This window comes from Nannospalax galili, unplaced genomic scaffold, assembly GCF_000622305.1.
Source record: "Nannospalax galili isolate Female #2095 unplaced genomic scaffold, S.galili_v1.0 scaffold167, whole genome shotgun sequence".
Classification (NCBI taxonomy): domain Eukaryota; kingdom Metazoa; phylum Chordata; class Mammalia; order Rodentia; family Spalacidae; genus Nannospalax; species Nannospalax galili.
This window is the reverse complement of record NW_008358534.1, coordinates 4281059-4303403: the sequence shown is the minus strand read 5'-3', so window position 1 is coordinate 4303403 and position 22345 is coordinate 4281059. Positions and strand designations below refer to the sequence as shown.

Here is a 22345-nt window from a genome sequence, read left to right as displayed (position 1 = left end):
TACAGCCACTTTTGAAAGAGATGTATCTTTGCTCTGGAAATTGTTATTGAATATGTTAAAGCTGTAATGAAATACTTCTTCTAATCATGTGGTTATTAAATAAATAATTAAAAATAAAATAAAATAAAATATGATAGCACCACACAGTGACCTGAATGGCAAAAAGATAAAAATAGTGACAGCAACAAATATTCACTAGGATATAGAGAATCTGGATCATGGGAATTTTTAAAGAAGTTATGATGGTAAGACCCTATTTCTGAACATACTACATACATGAGTCATAGCTCAAACAAGAAGAAATCATGTTGGTACTGATCTCAAAATTTCATGTCTTCTCAACAGCTTTCATAGTGCTAGAAGGTGCTATGCTTGCTATCAGAAAAGTAATCATCAACCTTACCCAGCAGTGAACCCTGTGAGCTGCAATAACTATGGGCCTAGTAAGGTATGTCCACTGGTGCAACTGTGGCACAAATATTATGGGAGCAACCAAACAGCTTCTGAATGAATTTTAGGCCTGGTTCACAAGATAGAGTCCATAAATGACACTGTTATCAAGACCAAACACCTGTGACTAGACAAGTCATATGCCACTACTATCATTCTGCTAAACAGACACAGTATTAAACTCCTAATGACTTATTGCTATACCCATAGATTACTGCATAAGGCAACTCTCATCAGAAAAGCTTCTTCATGCAGCAGATGGTGATTAATACAGAGGCCCATGGCTGATTAATATGTAGGGAATAAGAGACTGCAGAGTACTCAGACCTAAATAGGACACCTATATCACATGTTCTCCTCCCAAGGCTCATGGATCATTGCAGAAGTGAAGGTGGAAAAACTGTAAGAGCCAGAGGTGGTAGATGAATACAAGGAAACTGTGCTGTCTGGACACCACAGGGTAGCTGCACATATGACCTCACAGCACTTGTAATAGAATGCACAAGACCTGTGCAAGTTCAAACCAGACAAAAACACAGCATGTGTCGGGGAGGTGGGCAGGAAGCCCCAACCCTAGCTAAGGATCTATTGACAATTGATAGTTGCTAGGAGACGAAGCATCAATTTTCTTTTAGGGTGTTGACTACAAAGGATAGGACCCATACTCAAGAGCATATGGGTCTGAATGTTATCAAAATACATCATATGAAATTCTCAAAGAATCAATAAAAATATTTTAAAATAAATAATATGCTATTCATAGCATAAAAGAAGTTAAACATGTAAGTACTAGATAATCAAGGAATTGCAATACGGACCATTTAGTGCAGAGAATTTTAAAAGTTACTTCTATACAGAAGCCTTACAATGAATGCTTAAATCACATTATTGCAGTAGCAAAACAAGTGGAAACAATCAAATTGCCATGGTAGGTGAATATTTAAACTACATCCTCATCATGTCAGCAATAGAAAGGAAGTCACCTTTGAAACATGCAACAGCCTAGATATCTCAAAGGTATTGCACTGAACAAGAAAAGCTACCATCAACTGGTCATCTACTACTGCATGATTCCTTTATGCAGCATTATGTCATACAGACAAAGCAGATTACTAACACCAGAAGTTAGGATGACTGGGGGAAGGGAGGTAAATGTGAGTATAAACCAGGAGATGCAGGGGAGATTTGCGATTTCCAGAGGCTCTATAATTATTTCAAAACAAAAATTAAAGTCCAAAATTTTTACACAGTTTAATAAAAATCTCAAACCACAGATACATGAATCTCAATAAAACATAAGAACATTTTATGTTAATATAGTCAGTTTCTGAAAAACTATGATAGGAATAATGGATGCCAGAAGATAATAACATATTGCATATTCTTGAAGAGAGGAAAATTACTCAATATAGAATTCTATGACCAGCCAAAATTATTACCTTTTTCAAATGAAGGTAAAACAGGTATTTTCAAATAAATATAATCTGAGAAAATATAACATGAAACCTACATTATCAAAATTATTAGTGAAAATTCTTCAGTGACAAAAATACTTTGGCACACTGAACTTTCATTCTACACATGAAGAGTACCAGAAAGGAAGCTTATAGTGAAACATAATAGGTAACTCAGTTTATAAACATATTTGAAGGTGTTTTAAGGTAAGGGATAGAATGATTTGTTATTGTTGTCTCTTTTCATTTTAAAATTCTTATTTCTCTCTAACAAAGAAAATGAATTCCCACTGATGAATTTTGCTGCCACAAGAGCTGTAGCTACCACAGTCAGCCCCATTGTGAACCTGTGTCTCTGCTCTACTTGCTGCTTCGGCCTCATGTCAACCACGGTGGCAGAAGCCTTTGAAATCCTAGATGAACCTTAATGTTGATCGTTGCCCATTCTCTTCATTTAACTAAAGAGGCCACTGGAAATAGCCCAAAGACCCACTGGGGAAATAGACAATATTTCCCAGAAGTAAATTAAGTTCAGCTTGTACTTTGGAACAATTGATCAGCCCAGCTACTTACACAATCCACTAACAAAGGTCATGCAGCACCTGAACACCATCATGGCCGAATCACCGGGCCTCATCACCATCTGCTTTTTAGGATATCTACTCAGTGCTGAATGTTCAGGTTCGTTTCCTTTTCAAAGCTACATTGAATATGCTTCTCATTTCATTACAGAAATATTCCACACAATCTCACTAAATGATGATTCCATGATTTGACAGCTATGTTTTAGAGTCTAACGGGCAGCATATTAGTTCGTAAGTACTGGCTCTCTGGTAACTGCTTTCCCTTATAAAAGCAATGAAATTTACAGTGCTTTCAATGTATATTATTTAATGGATACTGTTAAGATTATGATTTAACAATGTAATTTTTCTTTTTTAAAAAAAATGTATTTATCTCCTTGGTTTTTAAAAGTTGAAAGTGGGAAATGTCTTAACAAAGTAATTGCAGAGAATAAGCAGAAAAAAATGTTATTTTGAGATTTCAGACTCATCATCTTGAAAGCAAAAGGGGAAACATCAAAACCACTATGGTCTTATTTACATAAAAAATCTTATTTGAATATACATAATGTGTTTCAAAATCTTAGACCTATAAAGTGAAGCATGGTTTCAATGTTCGAAATTGTATACCTACGATTTAGTGTTTTAGTTAAAATTAGATTAATCTTTCATTAGTAAGTTATTATCATGAAAATTTTTACATGAACTGAGAATAAATCAGTTCATCTGTGATTCCATGTGTCTCGACTGATATTTAGGGAACCTCAATACTCAAATGGGCTCCCTAAGGGACAAAAGCAAGTCTACAACTCGATAGAAAGAATAGGAATTTAGTTAATGCAAAGTACATCACATTGGTTTGTTTGCCTTCTTTTTTGCAACTACAAAGTGACTATATCTATACTCCCCAGAGGAAGGCACACAGAGAACTTAGTCAATTTAGATAAAGAGCATGTTCACACAGGACACATTTATCACACTTACTTGTCAACCTACTAAAAATCAACGCTAGCAGCTGACAGTGCCAGGATCAGGGGCGCCAACCTTAAGCATCCCCAGAAAACAGACTGATCCTCTGTTTTCCACTCCAGACATGATGTCAACTGTGGAATCAGACTGAAATGCTGAAATAATGATGTCCAAATGCAAAGGTTAAATTGAACTAGTAAAGTGGGTAGAGTTAAGAAATGAAGAAAATATGTCAGAAAATTCATGAAGCGGGGCCATAAAGTCAGGCTATTAGACATATCTCAAGAGTGTGGCCTATGTGAGGAAAAAAGATCCAAACTCTTTCTTAGAATAAGTGATGAGATGCTGGAGGGTGCAAGCAGGATGCTGCCTGCCTGGAGTCCTCAGGTAATGGTAGAATGACAGAAACAATGAAGAACCAGGATTTCAGAGCTGGGGCAATAATGACTAGAAATCTTTCAGAAGGAATGTTAAATGTATGATCTTCAGACAATGCTGAGGAGAAAAGCAGTGGGATTCTGGAGTCATTGAGAAGCACTCGCTTCTATTAAACCATCATGAGCTTCAAAAACAAAACATTGTGTGTGCATGGCTATTGCATTTCTGTGCCAATTTGAATTTACTTTTTTATATAGGGTGTCACATGTAGCCCTGGCTGGGCTGGAACTCACTATGTAGACAAGGCTGGCCTTGAACTGACAGAAATATGCCTGCCTCTGCCTCTACCAGGTGCTGGGATTGAAGGCATGTACCACCATATCTGCCCACAAATTTGAAAATTTTGAAATCAAAATTATTCTCTGAAACCAACTCTGTTTTACAGTGTGTGGATGAAAACTATCTTTATCTCATTCATATATTACTTTCTCTCATTCAGGCATGATGGTGCCTGGTACTGTGGCAGGGTACTAGTGACATAGGGATAAACCAGGCTCCCTTTTTTACCTAAAGCACCATGAGGTCAGGAAAGAGATTTCACTACAACGGGACAAAATATGTACCACATGCTAAGGTAGCACAAAGAAAGGAACACAATGAATGGGAAACATCTGACAATGTTTGGAACAAGATGTCAAGAAATGTGTAGCAGTTCACTGTTCTTAAATGTGTGATCTGGAACCAGTGAGATGCCTTAGTGCATAAAGACACCTGCCTGCCATCAAGCTGTCAAGTAGAGTTCAACACCCAGGACCTACATGGTGGAAGGAGAAACCTGACATCTACAGGTTGTCTTCTGACCACCACATGCACACACACACACACACACACACACACACACACAATTAAATGTAATAAAAATTACTGCTCTGGAGCACTAATGTAGAGAGTAACCCTCACAGAGAGCCACATCTACAATAATGTAAAGTATTTCAGACACTTGATCTTGTTTGAATACTGACAGTCACAAATGAGGTAAGAAAACTTGGTGAGCCAGAGAATCAGATAATAAAAGGCCTAAGCTAAGGATACTGGACAATAGAATGTAATGTAGAAGTGTGAGGAATATAGACATAAGAAGTACGTACCTGACTGTATTATAACGCTCAGCCTAGAAACGCTCAAAGAACAGATTGTGGCCCAGACTAGGGAGAATAACGTTAAAGGCACTTACAATCATCCAAAGGAAATAAAAAAGCAGAACCTAGACAGTAGTTGTAGAGAAAAAATTGGAGATTGGAGTGATAATAATGAAGTAGAGCTGATATGATTTAATACCCACATGCATATGAAAGATTTAGGAGAGGTATATGTCTTGGGGGTTAAGTATAATATGATAATATCAGCATACCATGGGTTCTCTAATCTAACTGCCAGAGTTTAAATCCAGGCCCTGATCCTTTATTACATAACGCGGAGAGTCAGGAAATACACAAAGTCAGTTATTCTTTAGGAGCCTGCTCCTGATTGTGACAATGGTTATTTTCTCATATGGGGGACAGTAAGGAAGAAAAGGTAATACAGAAGTGCATTGTAGCGCTAGAGAAAATTGAGAAAGTTAAGGGAAGACAAAGGGCTAGCATGAGAGAAGTGGGAAGAAAGTGAGGGAACCAGGATACACCAGTCTTCAGTATGTCTCATGGGTTCTGTTAACAGCAAGGTGAGGTAAACATTCATTACACTGCTGTTATGTCCATTTTACATTTGAGAAAGTCAAGGTACAGACATTATGTGACTTGTCCATACAATCAATAAGAGTTAGATACATGATTCAAGGCCTGTCTGATTTGATCTCAAACCCTGTTTTTTTCACTCCTCTACAACTATAAATCAATACAGATGTGGATGTTCCTTAGAGGTGACCAGAACAAAGCAAATTAATTGCTGGGGGAGCTCAGAGACAATAATGCATGAAGAGGCTCATGGGCAACTTAGTGAGCTGTACACCTGCCTGATCTCAAGATTGCTGGGCAAGCACAGCATTGACAAGGGATGAAAGAAAAATATCTAGGCTAAGCTCAGGGAGGGAGAGAATTGTAGAGCAAGGATGTCAAGGGACTATAACAGTCCATAAAGAGAACAGCTACAGGGGCTGGAGAGATGGATGGCTCAGAGGTTAAGAAGACTGGCTGTTCTTGCAGATGACCTGGGTTCGAGTCCCAGCACCCATATGGCAGCTAACAACCTGTCTGTAACTCCAGTTCCATGGGATCCAACAGCCTCTTCTGTCTGCTCAGGGAATTGCATGACACGGGTGCACTTACCTACTACAGGCAATACATGCATACACATAAAATAAAAATAATAAATAAAACATTTTTTTAAAAGGGAATAGCTACAACAAAAATAAGGTAATAAAAATGAGCTCCATTCTTTCTCTTTTTTTTGTTTTGAGTTTATGAGAAAGTAGTCCTAAATGCCTGGAAAGTTCCATTTATAAGCACTTGGCCTTTTGAGATATTATCAGTTAGACTGCTGATCTCTTGAGGAAAGAAACAGCAGCTTCTAGAGTTTCTGTTAACAATTATACACATTATATACACACATATACAAATAGAAATGATTACATTTACACATATGTGTTCATATACATATATATGTATATATATATAGAGAGAGAGAGAGACAGACAGACAGACAGACAGACAGACAGACAGACAGACACAGAAGGGGAGGTAAAGGAAAGAAAGCAGAAAATTCAGATAAAGTTTTCAATCCTCTAAAATTTTGAAATCTTCCTACAAACTAGCATAGTGAAAATAAACCACATCCTGAATTTCAGAGAAATGCTTACATCACTGGAATTACTATAATATATGTCAAGTAAAGGTACTGTGGGCCTGAAGATAAAAACAACCAAATCCATGGTTTTTCTTTGCTATCCAGTGAGAGGGTCCCATTTGCAACTGGTCCATAATTAGGTTTCTGTTCTTCAAGAGATATTTGTTGCAAAGTCTTTGAGTGACCGTATTCTGAAAACAGTCAAGCCAGGTGATAGATCACCTTGGGAGGATCTGCAAAGCGCTGTTTTCAGGCGATGACAAAGTGTGGTCTTGACTGTTTAAGAACTTTTTTATCCGAAGTTAAATTCAAATAGGATTGAATATATGACTGTTCATTATGGGAGCTCTCCTGACTAAAAGTAAAACTGATTCCAAAATCAGTTTAATTCCAAAAACTCCATGTGCATGCATACTGTGGGAATACCACAGACTTTGGCTCCACGCCCCAAACAGAAATTAGCTGTGGGTTTACTTGGACCAAAAACGAAGCCTTTCTTAAAAGACACATTTAATTGTCACAGTGTTTTCTTTTCTCTAAAACTGAAGAATTCTTCTTTTAAATTTCAGTTTTTCTTGATCATGAAAATGCCTCCAAAATTCTGAACCGTCCGAAGAGGTATAATTCAGGGAAACTAGAGGAGTTTGTTCGAGGAAACCTTGAGAGAGAATGTTTAGAAGAAAGGTGTAGTTTTGAAGAAGCACGAGAAGTTTTTGAAAACACTGAAAAAGCTGTGAGTATTTCCACATAATACCAGATCAATGCACCTCAGAGCAAAGGTTAAAACCCTAAATTTATTGAAAAGAAACTTCTACTTGGGATGTCAAAATAGCTAAACATATATTTATATCATAAATGTTATAAAAGAAAAGGAATCAGTGTAAAATACCTTAAATACTATCATTAAGTTTTCCTCTATTTTTTCTTATAGACTGAATTTTGGAAGAACTATGTTGGTAAGCAATTAAATTCATCTCCTAGCTACTATCTGAAGCATTTGAAAACCATTTCTTTCTCTCTGTATAAATATATGATAAGTTAAACGATGTCAAAAGGGCTCAGAAAAATCAGTCTCTTTAACCCAAGACTAAATAGTTATTCACTGCAGGTATATATCCAGCATGGGCAACAGCAGCTGGAGGATAAGCTAACTCTTCCCGGTGGTATGGCTCCTCTGCAGAAAGCTGGAAGGAAGGAAGGAAGGAAGGAAGGAAGGAAGGAAGGAAGGAAGGAAGGAAGGAAGGAAGGAAGGAAGGAAGGAAGGGAAGCACGGTTGCATTTTGTAAGGAAATGGGAGTTTGCAGTCCTCAGTGGAGACAGGGATGCTGATTAGCCCCATTTCCTACTTCAAACCCTCATGGTTGGGATGGCCTCCAGTGTCCATCATGCCTCCACCTATCCTAACTTCCTGTCACCCTTCTGCCCACCTCTACTACTTTCCTCCTTATACAAGAGGTTCCTTGCACACCCTATCAAGGCTCCCATGTTAAAGGCTTTATCTAGCTATTCCTTTCAACTGAGTCATCCCAAATCCTGCTAGGCTCACTTTCTCACCTCGCAGGTCTTTGTCCAAATGTCACCAACTCCATGAGGCCTTCTTTGATCATTTATTGAGACTTCGGCCTGCTCCCTGGCAGCTCTGTCCCTCTTGACACCTGTGTCCTGATCTGTTGTTTCAACTGCAGGTTGAGTATCCCTTATTCAATCTTCTTAGGACCAGAAGTGTTTTAGATTTTGGATTTCCTTCAGATATTGAATTATTTGCATATACTTAATGAGATATGTTGGGCAGGGACCCAAGTCTAAACATAGATTTTTTATTATATTTCATATATTCTTTATACATATAGCCTGAAGATAATGTCAAACAATAATTTTAATAATTCTATGAATGAAACAGTTTCATGGTATAAAATTTTCCACTTTTGGTATCATGTTGGTCCTCAAAAAATTTTGGATTTTGGATTTTGGAGTGATTTGGAGACTGAGCTTTCAGGGTCCTCGGTCTACAGCACTCTTTTCTGTCATTGTATTTTATTGTATTTTCTTACATACACTATCATTGATTTTTTTTTTTACCCACTCCACTAGAATAAAAGCTTCATTTTGGTAGGAGTCAACTGTTTTCATTATTGATGGGATTCCTAACATCTAGAACAACATCTACAACAGAGGAAGTCAGTAAATATTCCTCCAATGAGTTGACCAGAAGTAAAAAAAGTAATACTTTAACACATATCTATTTTATTGTTTATTTTATGGTTTTGCATATTTTTAATTTTGTTTAAATTTTAAATTTTTTAAATTATAATATAGTAGTATGAATTTTGAGGGACGTTTTACATATTGATCTCCCTCAGGCTACCTGCACAGACAGAAGCAAATTAACTTGGACATCCTACTCACTGAGTTCTATGAACTTGAGGTACAATTCTATTTTCTACAGTTCCTGTGCTAGAGTAATACTAGACATTCTCGTATCCTCACACCTCATAATTTCTCCACTTTCTTTCTTAATTTTTATTTTATTTGTATGAATGTTTTTCCTGAATGTATGTTGGTGTACCTGTGCATGCAATTCCCACAGAGACCAGAAAAGGCCATCAGATTCCCCTGGAACTGGAGTTACAGGTGGTTGTTAGTCACCATGTGGGTGCTAGGAACAGAACCCAGGTCCTCTGCTCTTAACCAGTGAGATATGCCTCCAGTCCCTGAATATTTCTGTTTTTAAGTCACAAAATAACAAAAGGGTTCACTCTATCTTTCCTTATTCTTAAGAATAAATGCTACCAAGCCCAAAGTTACTTCTTAGTTGTCTCCCAAATTTCATCCAAGCAAGCCTTTATATTCTCTGTTTCTACTAATTCAGTAGAAGCAAAGCTTTGAATATTGTTTATAGCATGTTTGTAAAATCAAATCAAGGGGTTGGAGAAGAGATAGCTCAATCAATAAAGAACTTTTCCCATCTAAAGGACTTGGCATGGAGGGCCGGAGAGTTGGCTCAGCAGTTAAAAGTACTGACGGTTCTTGCAAAGGACCTGAATTCAGTTCCCAGCACCCAAATTGTGGGCTTCCAGCCATCTGTAACTCCATCTCCAGGAAATCCGATGTTTTCTTCTGGCTTCCATGGGTACTGCACGCATATGATGCACCTACATACATATACGAAAAATACCCATACACATAAAATAAAAATTAAAATCCCCAAAAGGAACAGAACCAGGCATGGTGGCGCTTGCACATAACCCGAGCTCTGGGGAGGTAGAGACAGGAGGATCTCTGGGGCTTGCTGGTAAACCACCAAACCCTAATCACTCAGCTCCAGGTTCACTGAGATATCATGTCTCAGAAAACCAGATGGAGAGCGATTGAAGAGGGGCATCCAATGTTTACCTCTGCCAAGAGAAAAGGGGGGGAGGGAAAGGGAGGGGGAGGGGGGAGGAGGAGAGACCAAAGAAATAAAAATCATCTCAGTGTTTGCTTCTCCAATATCTGTATTCCTAGCTACACTTGAACTCTCATGATCCTTCATTGCCCACCCCACATAGGCCCTGGCCACAGCCCCAGCAGCATATTTTGAAGTTGGGCAATGGCTTTCTACATCAGCTAGATGCAATGTTTGCTATGCCTTGGTTACAGATATGTAGGAAACATCAAGGGCATGGTTCTGTCACTACTGTTTTGATTACCAAACCCTAAAACAATGAAGAACCAAAAGAAGCAAAGTCCATGTGCCCTTTCAAGTGTGGTTGAGAGTCCCACTTGCCACAAAAGTAATTTATACTTCTCAGAAAGAGCCTGTGCCCAGGCTCCTCCCTGATGTGTCATTTTCTACCATTACTTCATCATACAAAGCCTGATTGAACTGGCATCTGTCAAGCACTTTGCAGAACAGTTCACAGAAGTTGTTTATAGAATGCCTATCAAATTTAACCCTCACAACATCCCCATGCACGAAGCATTATGAGTTCCATTTCACAGAGAAGAAAACTGAGGCTTAAAGAGGGTAAGGGTAACTCTATATCATGTCTTCATTTTGGTTTTGTCAAATCCTTTGAGTCTAATTCTCTGAGCCTTCCTATAGCACTGGATGAAAATGTCTGCATCTTTTCTTAGGTTATCCAGTAATTTAAAGCTGTTGTAAAAGTGTAAACCAGCCCATGACAATGTTTTATACAAGTTAAAGAACTTTTATTGTTCGGTTTCCATGATGGTTGTGTAAGGATAACTGATAAGATGTCTCTGCTCTCCTGGACGTAAGTGTCAATGACACTTACAATGTACTTTGGTTCCACATCACAGTGATTTGTCCCCACTGACCCTTTGACCCTTTCCAGGCACATTTTTTGTGTGTTTTGTTTTTATTGCAGTTCTCCCCTTGCATTGTATTGCTTTGACAACTGTAATTTGAATCAGATTTGAAAGAGGTCCAGAATAAAATATGTTTTGATATAAAAAGAAAAAAAAAGAGGGTAAGGGATTTACTAAGGATCACCCAGCCAGGAATTCACAAGGCCCAGAAAAGAGTCCAAATTCCTTACCAACCCCTTGCTTTCACTATTATACCTTCCATCTTTCAAATGATTCATTACCTAAAAACCTATCAGAGTTTTAAAAAAAAAAAAGAATCTTTAACTTGGCAAGGCCCTGTCCTCTGTTGTCTTTGACCCCCACTGACTATAGCTTTGTCTTGGCGTACAGTACAAATAGACAAGAACCCAAAGGAGGATTAAATGCAGGATAAAATGACACTCCTTTTGAAGATATGTCTCAGCAAATGAGTTTCCTGTGTGGCTGGCTGTAAGCCCAGACCCTTTCAGTGAAACATCCTAAATAATTCAGATTTGTTGGTCTATAATATAAAGTACAAATGTAGCTCGTTTTTAGACCAGTTCTGAGCATCAATAATAATAAACCAGAGATAACGTATTCTGTTTTCATAGAATTGTAACAAATTGCAGTATCTGGACAAAAGTACATTGGATCAAAGGGCAGAGGGGACCAGGTCTAATTTTTACAGCAATCCAATTTCCCAGAGAGTCTATTTCTGAAAAGGGATATTGGTCCTTTAGTCAATGGAACCTGAACTCATGCTTCCATCAGAGAGTAGGGAGAACAGGCAGGCATCTACACACTAGATGTCAAGGAGTTTGGCTATAAAGTATAACTAATAACAAGAAATTTCTCTTTGATTCCTTCCTTTTCTCTTTCTTTGATCTTTGGTGTCATTTTATCTCTTACGGATTTCTTTCTCATATACAGAGTCTTACAGACCTAGCTAGGTAGCGATTTTTCTTCAAGTTTATTTTTCATAGCGCAAAGCGCATACCACTGTCCCTTCTGGTTGTGTTCATCCTTTTCACTTTGAACCTTCCTTAGAAATATGAATTGAAGCAAAACACTAAAAAAACAGACTTAACGGTCCCTTCTCAACTTGATCCATCTCTTGCCTACTCCTTCCTCCTGTTTTCTAGCAGTGTCTTCAATGGTCTGTAAATGTAAAACCTTCAGGAAAAGTAGAATGGAAACAGTCAATCTATTCATAAATAAAGCCCATCAGGGAATATGTAGTTTCTGCTAATACACTGAACATTGTTTCCCATTTGGGACCTAACTTGTAGATAGTAAACTATCTTTAAGCAGTAACAGATACTTTTGGCATCTTTCCTATTGTTATTGACCCCTGCTTCATAGGACATGTAAGCATTAAAAGGCAACAGAACGACGTACATGCATTTGCTCTGTGCCTAGGGTGCCAGTTCCTTGAGTGGAAGTACCTTTACTGTGTAACTCAGCTTGCTCTGCAAGACTTGCAGTAAAATGCCTTTGAATGAAATATAGATATTTCTTAAAGTGATTCCATTTTATTTACTGTTAACCTGTTACCATTGCATAAAGAAACACTGAAGATCACTGTCTGATGATATACTACATTTCCATACAAGTATATCCTTCTCCCTCTTCCCTTGGATGGTAAAAAATGCGCTTGTCTTCTTCAGTGCAACTTCTCACGATGGCATTGGCCTTCAAACCTTTGCTGCAGTAGTGTTTAGAAACTCAAAAGGAGGTGCATCAGTTGCTTACATACAGTGGCTTGTACCTCCATAGTCCTTCACTGACCCTAAAATCTGAGTCCTGCCTTCAGAAGTCTATTCAGGGGAGGGCTGGGCATCTGAGAACTTTATCTGATAATTCAATTTCTTAACCTATCTCAAAGATGGAGATCAGTGTGAGTCAAATCCATGTTTAAATGGTGGACTTTGCAAGGATGATATTAATTCCTATGCATGTTGGTGTCAACTTGGATTTGAAGGAAGGAACTGTGAATTAGGTAAGTAACTTTTTTATTATTCATGTTTCAAAGTTTCCTTTTTAAACCAGATGAAACAGGAAAATGAAATATTTACATGTAATAAGTTTCTCTTTATAATATACTTTCAAAGCTTATAAACATTCACTTTCTCTATAGTCAGTCTTCAATATATGAGTTCAAGAAACTGTGTTAAAACAATAATAAAACTAAGTAGATAGTATAAAGGCAATGTCTTCCAGTCTTTTTAATTACTAATGCTTAATGCAGTCATATGTGGTCAGTGCTGTCTGTTACTATACCTATTTTATGCACCTGAGAAAATTGCAGCTTCAACGCCTCAAAACTCAGAAGCATAAATGGTTGAGCCAGGATTTGAACTTCAGTTTTACTATACTCAAAACTCTGAGAAAGCCGAGCCCTTAAAATTGTTTGAAATTGTGACTAAATTGGTATCAAGCTAGGTGGCGTGAGTAACATGCAGAACAGAGGTATGACGGGCTAATTAGGAACTCTTCCACATGTACAAAGAATTTCATATGTTAAATCTGTGTAAAAATTAGAGGTTATTCCTCAATTTGACAAGATCGGTTATATCAAAATGTAGCATAAAAAAATAGCATGAAAATCTAAGATTTTTGTGTAAGTTTTCTTCTCATAGCTTAGAATATTTACTTTTGAGATTTTGATCATTTGGACAGTAAGCCCCAAAGATCTTTACCTACTTGATTACTACCTATGGATACAATATCACTGATATTATGACTGAGAAAAGCAGATAGTACTAAGAACAGATTCTGCATGCTGAAACTCTAGGAGAATAGAGATGCAATGTGAGGGAAAGAAATTAACACCCCAGGTTACATGATGAGGATAAAGAGTAGAAAATTAGCCGGACACTATGAAGGCAATATAGCCATCTCTTTGACAGATGAAAAAGGCATAAAATGAAATGAAAGGTGCAGCTGCACTTGTCCTATTGAGAAAAGAGAGAAAAGTCCCTGTAATGTTGCTCAGAAATCCTTTCAGTACTAAGGGAAAATACATTGATCATCTTCCTTTGAGATCTGAAAGATCTTAGAATAAAAAGAGAAGCTGACAGGACAAAAGAATTTAAAAAGAAAGAAGAGCGCATGCAAGCAGGTGAACTATGCACTGGGGTTGTACTTGAATTCCTTTAGGCTTCCTGGGGTGGAGCTAAACCAATGCCAGAGTTACCACTCCTGTGAGTGTGTTAATTAGTTAGCATCTCTAAAATGCTATTTTTCTGAGAACTTATAATTTCAAATTCAGACTTAGGGAAATTCAATCTTGATATTCTGGACACATACAGGAATATTTGGAGTAATTACTCATTATTGGTTTAAATAATACAACTACTGGAGCTGAAGGAATGAATAATTCAATTAGTCTCTGTAGCAGTTGAAGGACACAGTGCAGTAAACTATCACTGAAAATATAAATGTCTCTATCTAGTTTTAAAAGACAGATACTTTAAAAGGAGGAAGAGAACAGCCTCGAGGAATGTGAACATAAGCACAGAATTTCTATAACAGGATTCACTGTATATGGGAGATTACAGTCCACAGAGAAAGAGTGCTGAATCTACAACTGGCAACATCTCAATACTTCTCGGTTCCCACATTTCTGTTTGGTCAGGGTTCTGTGACTGAAGTGCAGTCACCACCACATTTGGCCTCTAGGGTACATTGATCTGACCCAACCAATCTGATCAATTGTGGGAAAAAAATATCTTCAGCTCAGCGGGTTTAGAAACAAAAAGGGAATTGTGTCAAATGCTCTTTATCTCAGACAGCAGTGGAAAGCAACGACAAAGCATATACAAGCTCCCACTTAAGCTTCTTGCCTCAAGCTGAACTGAAAACCAATCTAAAGTCACAAAATAGCACAGTTTCTATGTATGTGGTCCGCCCAGTCCCTTGCCTTAGCCTACCTTGGAAAAGGAAAGACTTCTATTATTATGGCCTTTTTGATTTCCTTGTTCCTTGTTCATTAGACTCTTAGTCAGGAGACTGAGGTACAAGCATTCAGAGCATGCTTTCTAGTTAGAAGAACAAGAATTAACTGGCTATTGGATCCTTTTGTCTAGATTAAAGATCTCTGTGTGTCCTTGGCTGCACAACAAATCCAAATCGTTATCAGACAGCTGAAGGTCTTCAAGAATTTTCTCATCCTTGCTCCTTCTAAAGACTACAAGAAGCATTTCCCGACAAAAAGGAAAAAATTACTAATATAGGAATACTATTTTTTTCATTTTTGCAGCCCATCACAGGCATGACTTATTTATTATGTAATATATGTGTGATGGAGGAAAACTGTTGAGTTTAGGTAAATAACACATTGTGATAAACTTGTTAAGTAGAACAAGTTTTGTTAAAGCTCAAGTTGGCAAATCAGTGACATCAGAAATAAATAAAGAAAACTATAATTTATCTAAGTAGGCATGAAAGGGATTAGAAAGAACTTGGTGGCTAACCTATAGGGAGAAAAACAGATGTGTTTTCTTTAACAGGTATATTACACACTGAGACTAGTCTCTGAACCAAAGAGAACTTATACCCAGCATAGTGTGTGACATCTAAGTACTCAATAATTGATGAATGAGTCCCATTCTGTTTCTTAGGTCCTTCTCTATTGACCTCTCCCCTGGAATTCCTTGTGCTATAATTTCATTCCTGGAATCCTGAGCCCTTTGCCTGCAGGCAAAAGACTACTGATGATACAGCAATACTTACCACCACCTGTAGAAACCAAGCCAGAGACCAAGGGTAAAAGGCAATGGCAAATAAAAAAATGATTAGAGGTCTGCTGACTTAATCAAGAACACAGAATCAGAATAGAAAAATCACACCAAGTTTACTCATTCCTGTTGTGCATGCCCTGGACAAAACCAGTCTGTTTCCACCACCCATTCCTGTTAACTTATCACAATTTCATATTGACAGAACACTTTCTATAGAAGGTGGTATTTGATTTGGTTGAACACTTCAGTATTGCTTTGTATCAACAATATGATAGTGTAATAGCTACTAACAAGAAAATAGCTAGAGTTGTTATCACCATTCATGATGAGAAAGGTCCTCAAAAAGTGAGTAAATGAGGGGGCTGAAGAGATGGCTCAGCGGTTAAGAGCAGTGGCTATTCTTGCAGAGGACCCTGGTCTGATTTCCAACACCCACATGGCAGCTAACAAACATTCTACCTCTAGTTCCAGGGGATGCAACACCCTCTTCTGACCTCTGAAGGCATTGCATAACACGGGTGCACTCATATACATGCATGCAATACGCTCATACACATAAAATAATGAATAAAATCTTAAAAAAAAAAACAAGTGAATGCAAAAGACCAAGTGCCATCATTTTAGATCGTGCATTCACTGGATTATTGACAGCAAAGATTAAATCTCAGGATGGTTCCTCCACCCCACCTGGCTCTCAATGTCATGTCCTTTTTTATAAAGTTATCTTTTGGAATTAATTAACCCCTGAGCCCAATTAGTGCTTCCCATATGCACATGGGTGTATGGCCATCCACTGTGGCATGAGAAACCTACACCCCTCAAAAAAGTGACTCTCCCTACCTCAGTCGTTCTCAACTGCCAATAACTCCTCTGATGGCTGGTGCCCAATATGTGATGGAAAGTTGACTGGCTTGAGCTTGTCCATGTCTTGTGCAGGTAACCACAGCTGCTGTGAGCACATAAGTGCAGCTGACCTATTATGTCCAGAAGAGAGCTTTTCACAGTTCTTGTCACCATCCACCATAACTTACACCCTCTCCATCACCTCTTCCATGAAGTTTCCTGAGCCCTTAGATGGGGGGGGGTTAATATACATGACCCATCCACAGCTGAGCACACAGTTATTTATACTCATCACTTTGACCAGTTATGAGTCTGCATTTAACTACTACCCATGAGCAAGTTGTCTTCTTTCTTACATGCATGAAAGCTATAATACTAATACAATGGAATACTACATAGCAAAGCAAATGATCTACTGCTATACAAAATCACATACATGAATCTTATAAACAAAGTGTTAAATGAAAGACACAGAAGAATATATATGCATCTGTTTATATAAAGTTCTTGAACTATCAAAATGGTTTACCATGCTAGAAGTTCTGGTAATGATAATTTTTGAAAAGGAGGAAAGGTATAGTGATTGGGACAGAACATAAAGGGGGCTTATAAGGTTTGATAATGTCCAATATATTAATCTGTGCAGTTTTTAAGCAGATGCATTTAGTTTGTGAAAATTTACACAAGAGCTTGTCTACTTTTTTGAATTTGTGTTATACTTCAATAAACTACTTTCTAGTTTCATTTCATGATGTAGTTAAAGTATAATAGCCAATTATTGGATTTTACACAGAAATCAAAATATTGCTGACACCATGTTTATGCCTGACTGAGAATTTTATGTTAGCATTTTTTTTTATTATTCTTAAGGTTCTCAAGTTTCTCACCATGATTGCTCCAAACCTATATTTGGCCCACATATGTAATTTTTAGAAATTTATGTCAGGGACTGGGAAGATTGTTCAGTGGTTAAGAGAACTGTCTGTTCTTGCAGAGGATCCAGATTTGATTCCCTGTGGGTACATGACAGCTGACAACCAACTGTAACTCCAGTTCCAGGGGATTCAATGGCCTCTTCTGCCCTCCATGGGTATTGAGTGATCTTACATACATGCAAGCAAAGCTTTCACACACATAAAAAATGAATAAGTAAAACAATTTTTTAATTTTTAAAGAAATATATGTCAGATGATGCCATTATTTTCATTTAATTTTCTTTTAGATGTAACATGTAGAATTAAGAATGGCCGATGCATGCAGTTTTGTAAAAACGGTGCTGATAAAAAGGTGATTTGCTCCTGTACTGAAGGATACCAACTTGCAGAAGATAAGAAGTCCTGTGAACCAGCAGGTCAGAACTAAATAAGTTATTTAAAGAAAATCTGCATTTAAAGTTTTAGCATTTAAACTACCTTATTTTAATTCCTACTTGTATCTACTCCTTTGTGAAACTGAACAAAAGATTAGTCACTGAAAATGAACAAATGAATTCTCCAAATTGCATCATCATTTTAGATATAAATTCTGTAATTATCTGAATTATTTTCTGGGTCCAATTTTTTCTCTCATTTTTATAGCAAAAAGAAATTTAGTTATGGGATTTCTCTGTTCAATATTTGGAATCCACCAAATCAAATTAATATAATAGTACATTACTATACCATAAAAGACAGACAAATATTTGCCTGACTGATAGGTTTCTAGTGAAAGGATGTTAAATGCTAAACCTAAGTCTACCAGGGCTTGGCTAGTTTAAGAAAAATATTTCTTGACTTTGGGTCACAAGCTAAGTTTCTATATTTGGTATCACAATGATCCAGCAACTATGTTTAAGTTCTACTAGGCTGATCTTTACAATGGAGGGTAAGGAAATGTTTTCTAGTCATGTGACCATGCCACCATGTTGACAACTGATTGATGTATTTAGAATACTCACTCACCGTTCTCTTCTAAAGAAAAGAGCTGCTGTTTTAATTTGAAAAAATAAAAAGCTCTCCAAGACCATTTGTATTTTCATAAAACAAGGACAATCTGGGAAACCTGGGAAATGGGTCAGTGGGTCAGCACCCCCATAAAAGCCAGGCATGGCAGGGTGTACCTGTGAACCCAGCACTGGGTGGAGCCGGGGAGCCAGGAGGATCCCAGGGTCTCGCTGGCCAGCTAGTCCAGCAGAAAATGGTGAGCTTCAGCTTCAGTGAAACCCTGTCTCCCAAAAGTAAGGCAGGGAGCAGAGCGATAGAGGAAGATGCTTGATGTCAACCTCTGGCTTCCACACATGCAGGAATGGGCGCTCATACCTGCACACACACATACCCCTCACACACAATTTTCAAAAAGCACAATTTTGAAGCAAGCCACATACAGTTTCTTTTGTATTTCCAAATCCAGATATTTCATTAAATTGGCACATAAAATCATGAACCATTCTCTGTAACTGTGTTTGATACTGAAGAAAGAGGAGGAATCCAAGTGCATATCTGCAGCAAGTAAAGGGAAGCATCTGTAATGCTTCAGGGCTGGCCTGTCTCTCTGCCAGACTCTTCACTTATACTGCCTTACACATAGCTTGTCTTAGAAGTGTATCTCTGTGCACATGCGCATCTATGTGTACTGAACTTTAAAAAGTCAACTTCCAGTGAAGACAGATGGCATAGTATCTAAGTCCTTACAAACTCTTCTATGTTTGAAGAGAGAAAAAGGATCCAGAAGTACCTCCAGCTATTAAGAGGTATATTTGAATATAGCTTAGCTTTAGTAGAATAAGTAGGCCAAACCTAAAATAAACTACCCTACCTTTTCAAAGATAATGGCCCCTTTCCCCAAGCCATTGTTGATTGTGTATATTTATACATAAGTATTTTGAATTAATTTCCTGTTTTCTCAACCACAGCTGTCTTCATGATACTTAGCTACAGCTGGTTGCTATAGAAATGTCTGTTATGAGGAACATGGCTAGGAGGAAAGTAAAAAATGAAAATGAAGTGTGACTTTGTTTGGCTACAGATTTCCATTCTGATAGTCCCCAATATTTTAGCAGATGATTACATCAGGAAATAAATAAACCCAAGGAAAAAACAGGTGGTCATGTTCCAAGTAAATACAATTTTGATAATCATATTAGTAACCTATTTGGTAAATTTTTGACAGCCAAATAATTGAATCACAATGATCTATCCTCAAAAATAGCTAAAATCAACTGGGAATGGTGGTACACTTCTTTAATCCCAGCACTCTGGAGGCAGAGCAGGAGGATCTGTATGAGATCGAGACCAGCCCGTTCTCCACAGAAAGGCCAGGCCTGCTGGGGCTACAAAAGAGATCCTGTCTCAAAAATACCAAAACAAACTAAAATAAACTTTGGAATCTGTAGTGGATTCTAGTGCACAAAAGAAATCCTTTTACTGACAAATAACAGAAGTCCCTTTTCACTTGTCCTAACATGAGCATCACTCAGCAACCCTTTACCATATTTCCTTTTGGGGGGCAGAGAAAGACTTTAATTAAGAAAATAATAGAAAGTAATTCAGTCACATAATGTCTTACCCAGTTTGATTTCAGCCACCTATTTTACCTTTTTTTTTGGCGGGGGGGGGGGGGTCTATTTGAGACAAGGTCTCCCTGTAGCCACAGGTGGCCTGGAACTGGCTATGTAGACCAAGCTGGCCTTGAATTCACAGAGATCCGCCTGCCTCTGCCTCCTGAGTGCTGGGATTCAAGGCCATGCCCATCCCTATTTTCCTATCATAAAGATGGTAGAATCCAGAGCAAAACATTCTCCCCCAGAAGGTTTTGAAAACTTTCCATGAAAATAATACAACCAAACTTTTAGTTTGAAATTATATTCACTCATTACATCTTTTAAAGTTGACAATCCTGCTTCTCCAAAGTGACAGCAATGAGCCTCAGTCTCAATTTTTGTAATGCAGTTCCCTTTGCTACTGAGAAATCTCCAAATACTCTTATTTTTCTATTTTTGTAGTGCCATTTCCATGTGGAAGAGTTTCAGTTCCAGACATTTCTATGAAGCTCACCCGTGCTGAGACTGTTTTTTCTAATATGGACTATGAAAATTCTACTGAAATTGATATGCTGGATAACAGCACTCAAAGCACTGAATCATCTAAGGACTTCATTCGAGTTGTTGGTGGAAAAAATGCCAAACCAGGACAAATTCCTTGGCAGGTACAATATACTGATAATGTCTCTAAAAATGAGCTCATCTGGCCAAAGACAGGCCAGGTGGGGAACCAGGCTAGGTTACTAAAACAACTTATACAGATGTGAAAAGCATTTTGGTTAATTTCATCCCTAAGCAAAATAATAACACCTATAAGGAAGCATCTGGTGAAAGATAAGTCCAGGGACAGCAACCAGACAAAGTCAAGGAGAATCTGACATCAAGGAAACCATGCATTAGGATTCCAGACAAGCAAATGGTTAGCAATAGGGATGTCCAAAAGTAAGATCACTGATACTGGGATCCATGGTGCTCTCTCAGGATCTCAGAAAGTCTCTAGGCCTAGACAAACTGGATTATTTTGAAAGGAATAAAGAAAAATACAGAGCTGGAGAGATGTCTCAGTGACTAAGAGCACTGGCTGTCCTTGCAGAAACCCTAGTTCCAATACCAGCACCTACATGGTAACAACAGTCTGTAATTCCAGTTCCAGGGGATCTGATGCCGTCCTCTGTCCTCTGCAGACATTGCATGATACGGGTGCACTTACACACATGCAGGCAATACACTTGTACACATAGAATAAAAATAAATAAATAAATAATAAATAAATAAATAAATAGGGAAAGTACTCACTCACGTTAGAAGGATTAAGACAAAAATGAGGTTCCTGAAATGAGCACATGGTGCCTGGTAGGCTGCCACAATTCTCAAAGTCTGGTATTCTCCAAATCACCTGGGAACTTGTTAGCCGTGCAGTTCCACAATTCAGCTCAGTCCTACTGAATTAGAACCACTAGGGGGTGGGGTCCAACAAGCTGGGTTCAGAGAAGTTTTCTGGGTGATTCTGATGCACAATGCAGCTTGAAAACCACTGGTGTAAAGGAAGCAAATTTGTAGCAGAAGCCAGCAGCCAAAACACCAAATAAGAGACTCAATCTACCGTCCCCCAAGTGTGTTCTGCGAACAAATTGCATGTACAGAATTACCTGTGAATATTTTTTATGTGAAAACCAAGAATTAGATTAGCAAAACCTGGGCTGTAACTGTACGTATAGCTGAAGCCTAAGTAATACCATCTGTGATGAGGAACAGACCTCCTCCTTCCACCTCAAGGAGTCACACTGGTTCTTACATAAGTTTGGCTGTTCAATAAGGTAGCCAGCACACATGCTTACTTAAGTTAACTGGTTAAGAAAGTTAAAAATTCAGTTCCTCAGTCACTTCTGCCATATTTCCAGGGAATAATAGACACATGTGGTTAGTGGCAACTAACTGTATTAGACAAGGCAGATGTAAAGCGAACACACCTCAAGGAGTCACACTGGTTCTTACATAAGTTTGGCTGTTCAATAAGGTAGCCAGCACACATGCTTACTTAAGTTAACTGGTTAAGAAAGTTAAAAATTCAGTTCCTCAGTCACTTCTGCCATATTTCCAGGGAATAATAGACACATGTGGTTAGTGGCAACTAACTGTATTAGACAAGGCAGATGTAAAGCGAACATTTTTTCCAGTTAATTATTTATTTAATAGCCACATACTTAGAAGAAGCATTTCATTACAACAGCATTGACATACTCAATAACAATTTCC

At 38.0% G+C, this 22345-nt stretch overlaps 1 protein-coding gene across 1 annotated transcript in view; it reads left to right on the top strand.

Annotated features, from left to right (window-relative positions):
- Window positions 1-2478: 2478 nt before the first annotated feature.
- Window positions 2479-22345, top strand: part of F9 (coagulation factor IX) — a 32308-nt gene continuing 12441 nt past the window's right edge. The window contains exons 1-6 of the mRNA XM_008821802.2: window positions 2479-2585; window positions 7225-7388; window positions 7587-7611; window positions 12873-12986; window positions 17795-17923; window positions 20552-20754. Of these exons, the coding sequence (XP_008820024.1) occupies window positions 2498-2585; window positions 7225-7388; window positions 7587-7611; window positions 12873-12986; window positions 17795-17923; window positions 20552-20754 (723 nt within the window). The 5' untranslated portion in view covers window positions 2479-2497. The remainder of the gene's footprint in view (window positions 2586-7224; window positions 7389-7586; window positions 7612-12872; window positions 12987-17794; window positions 17924-20551; window positions 20755-22345) is intronic.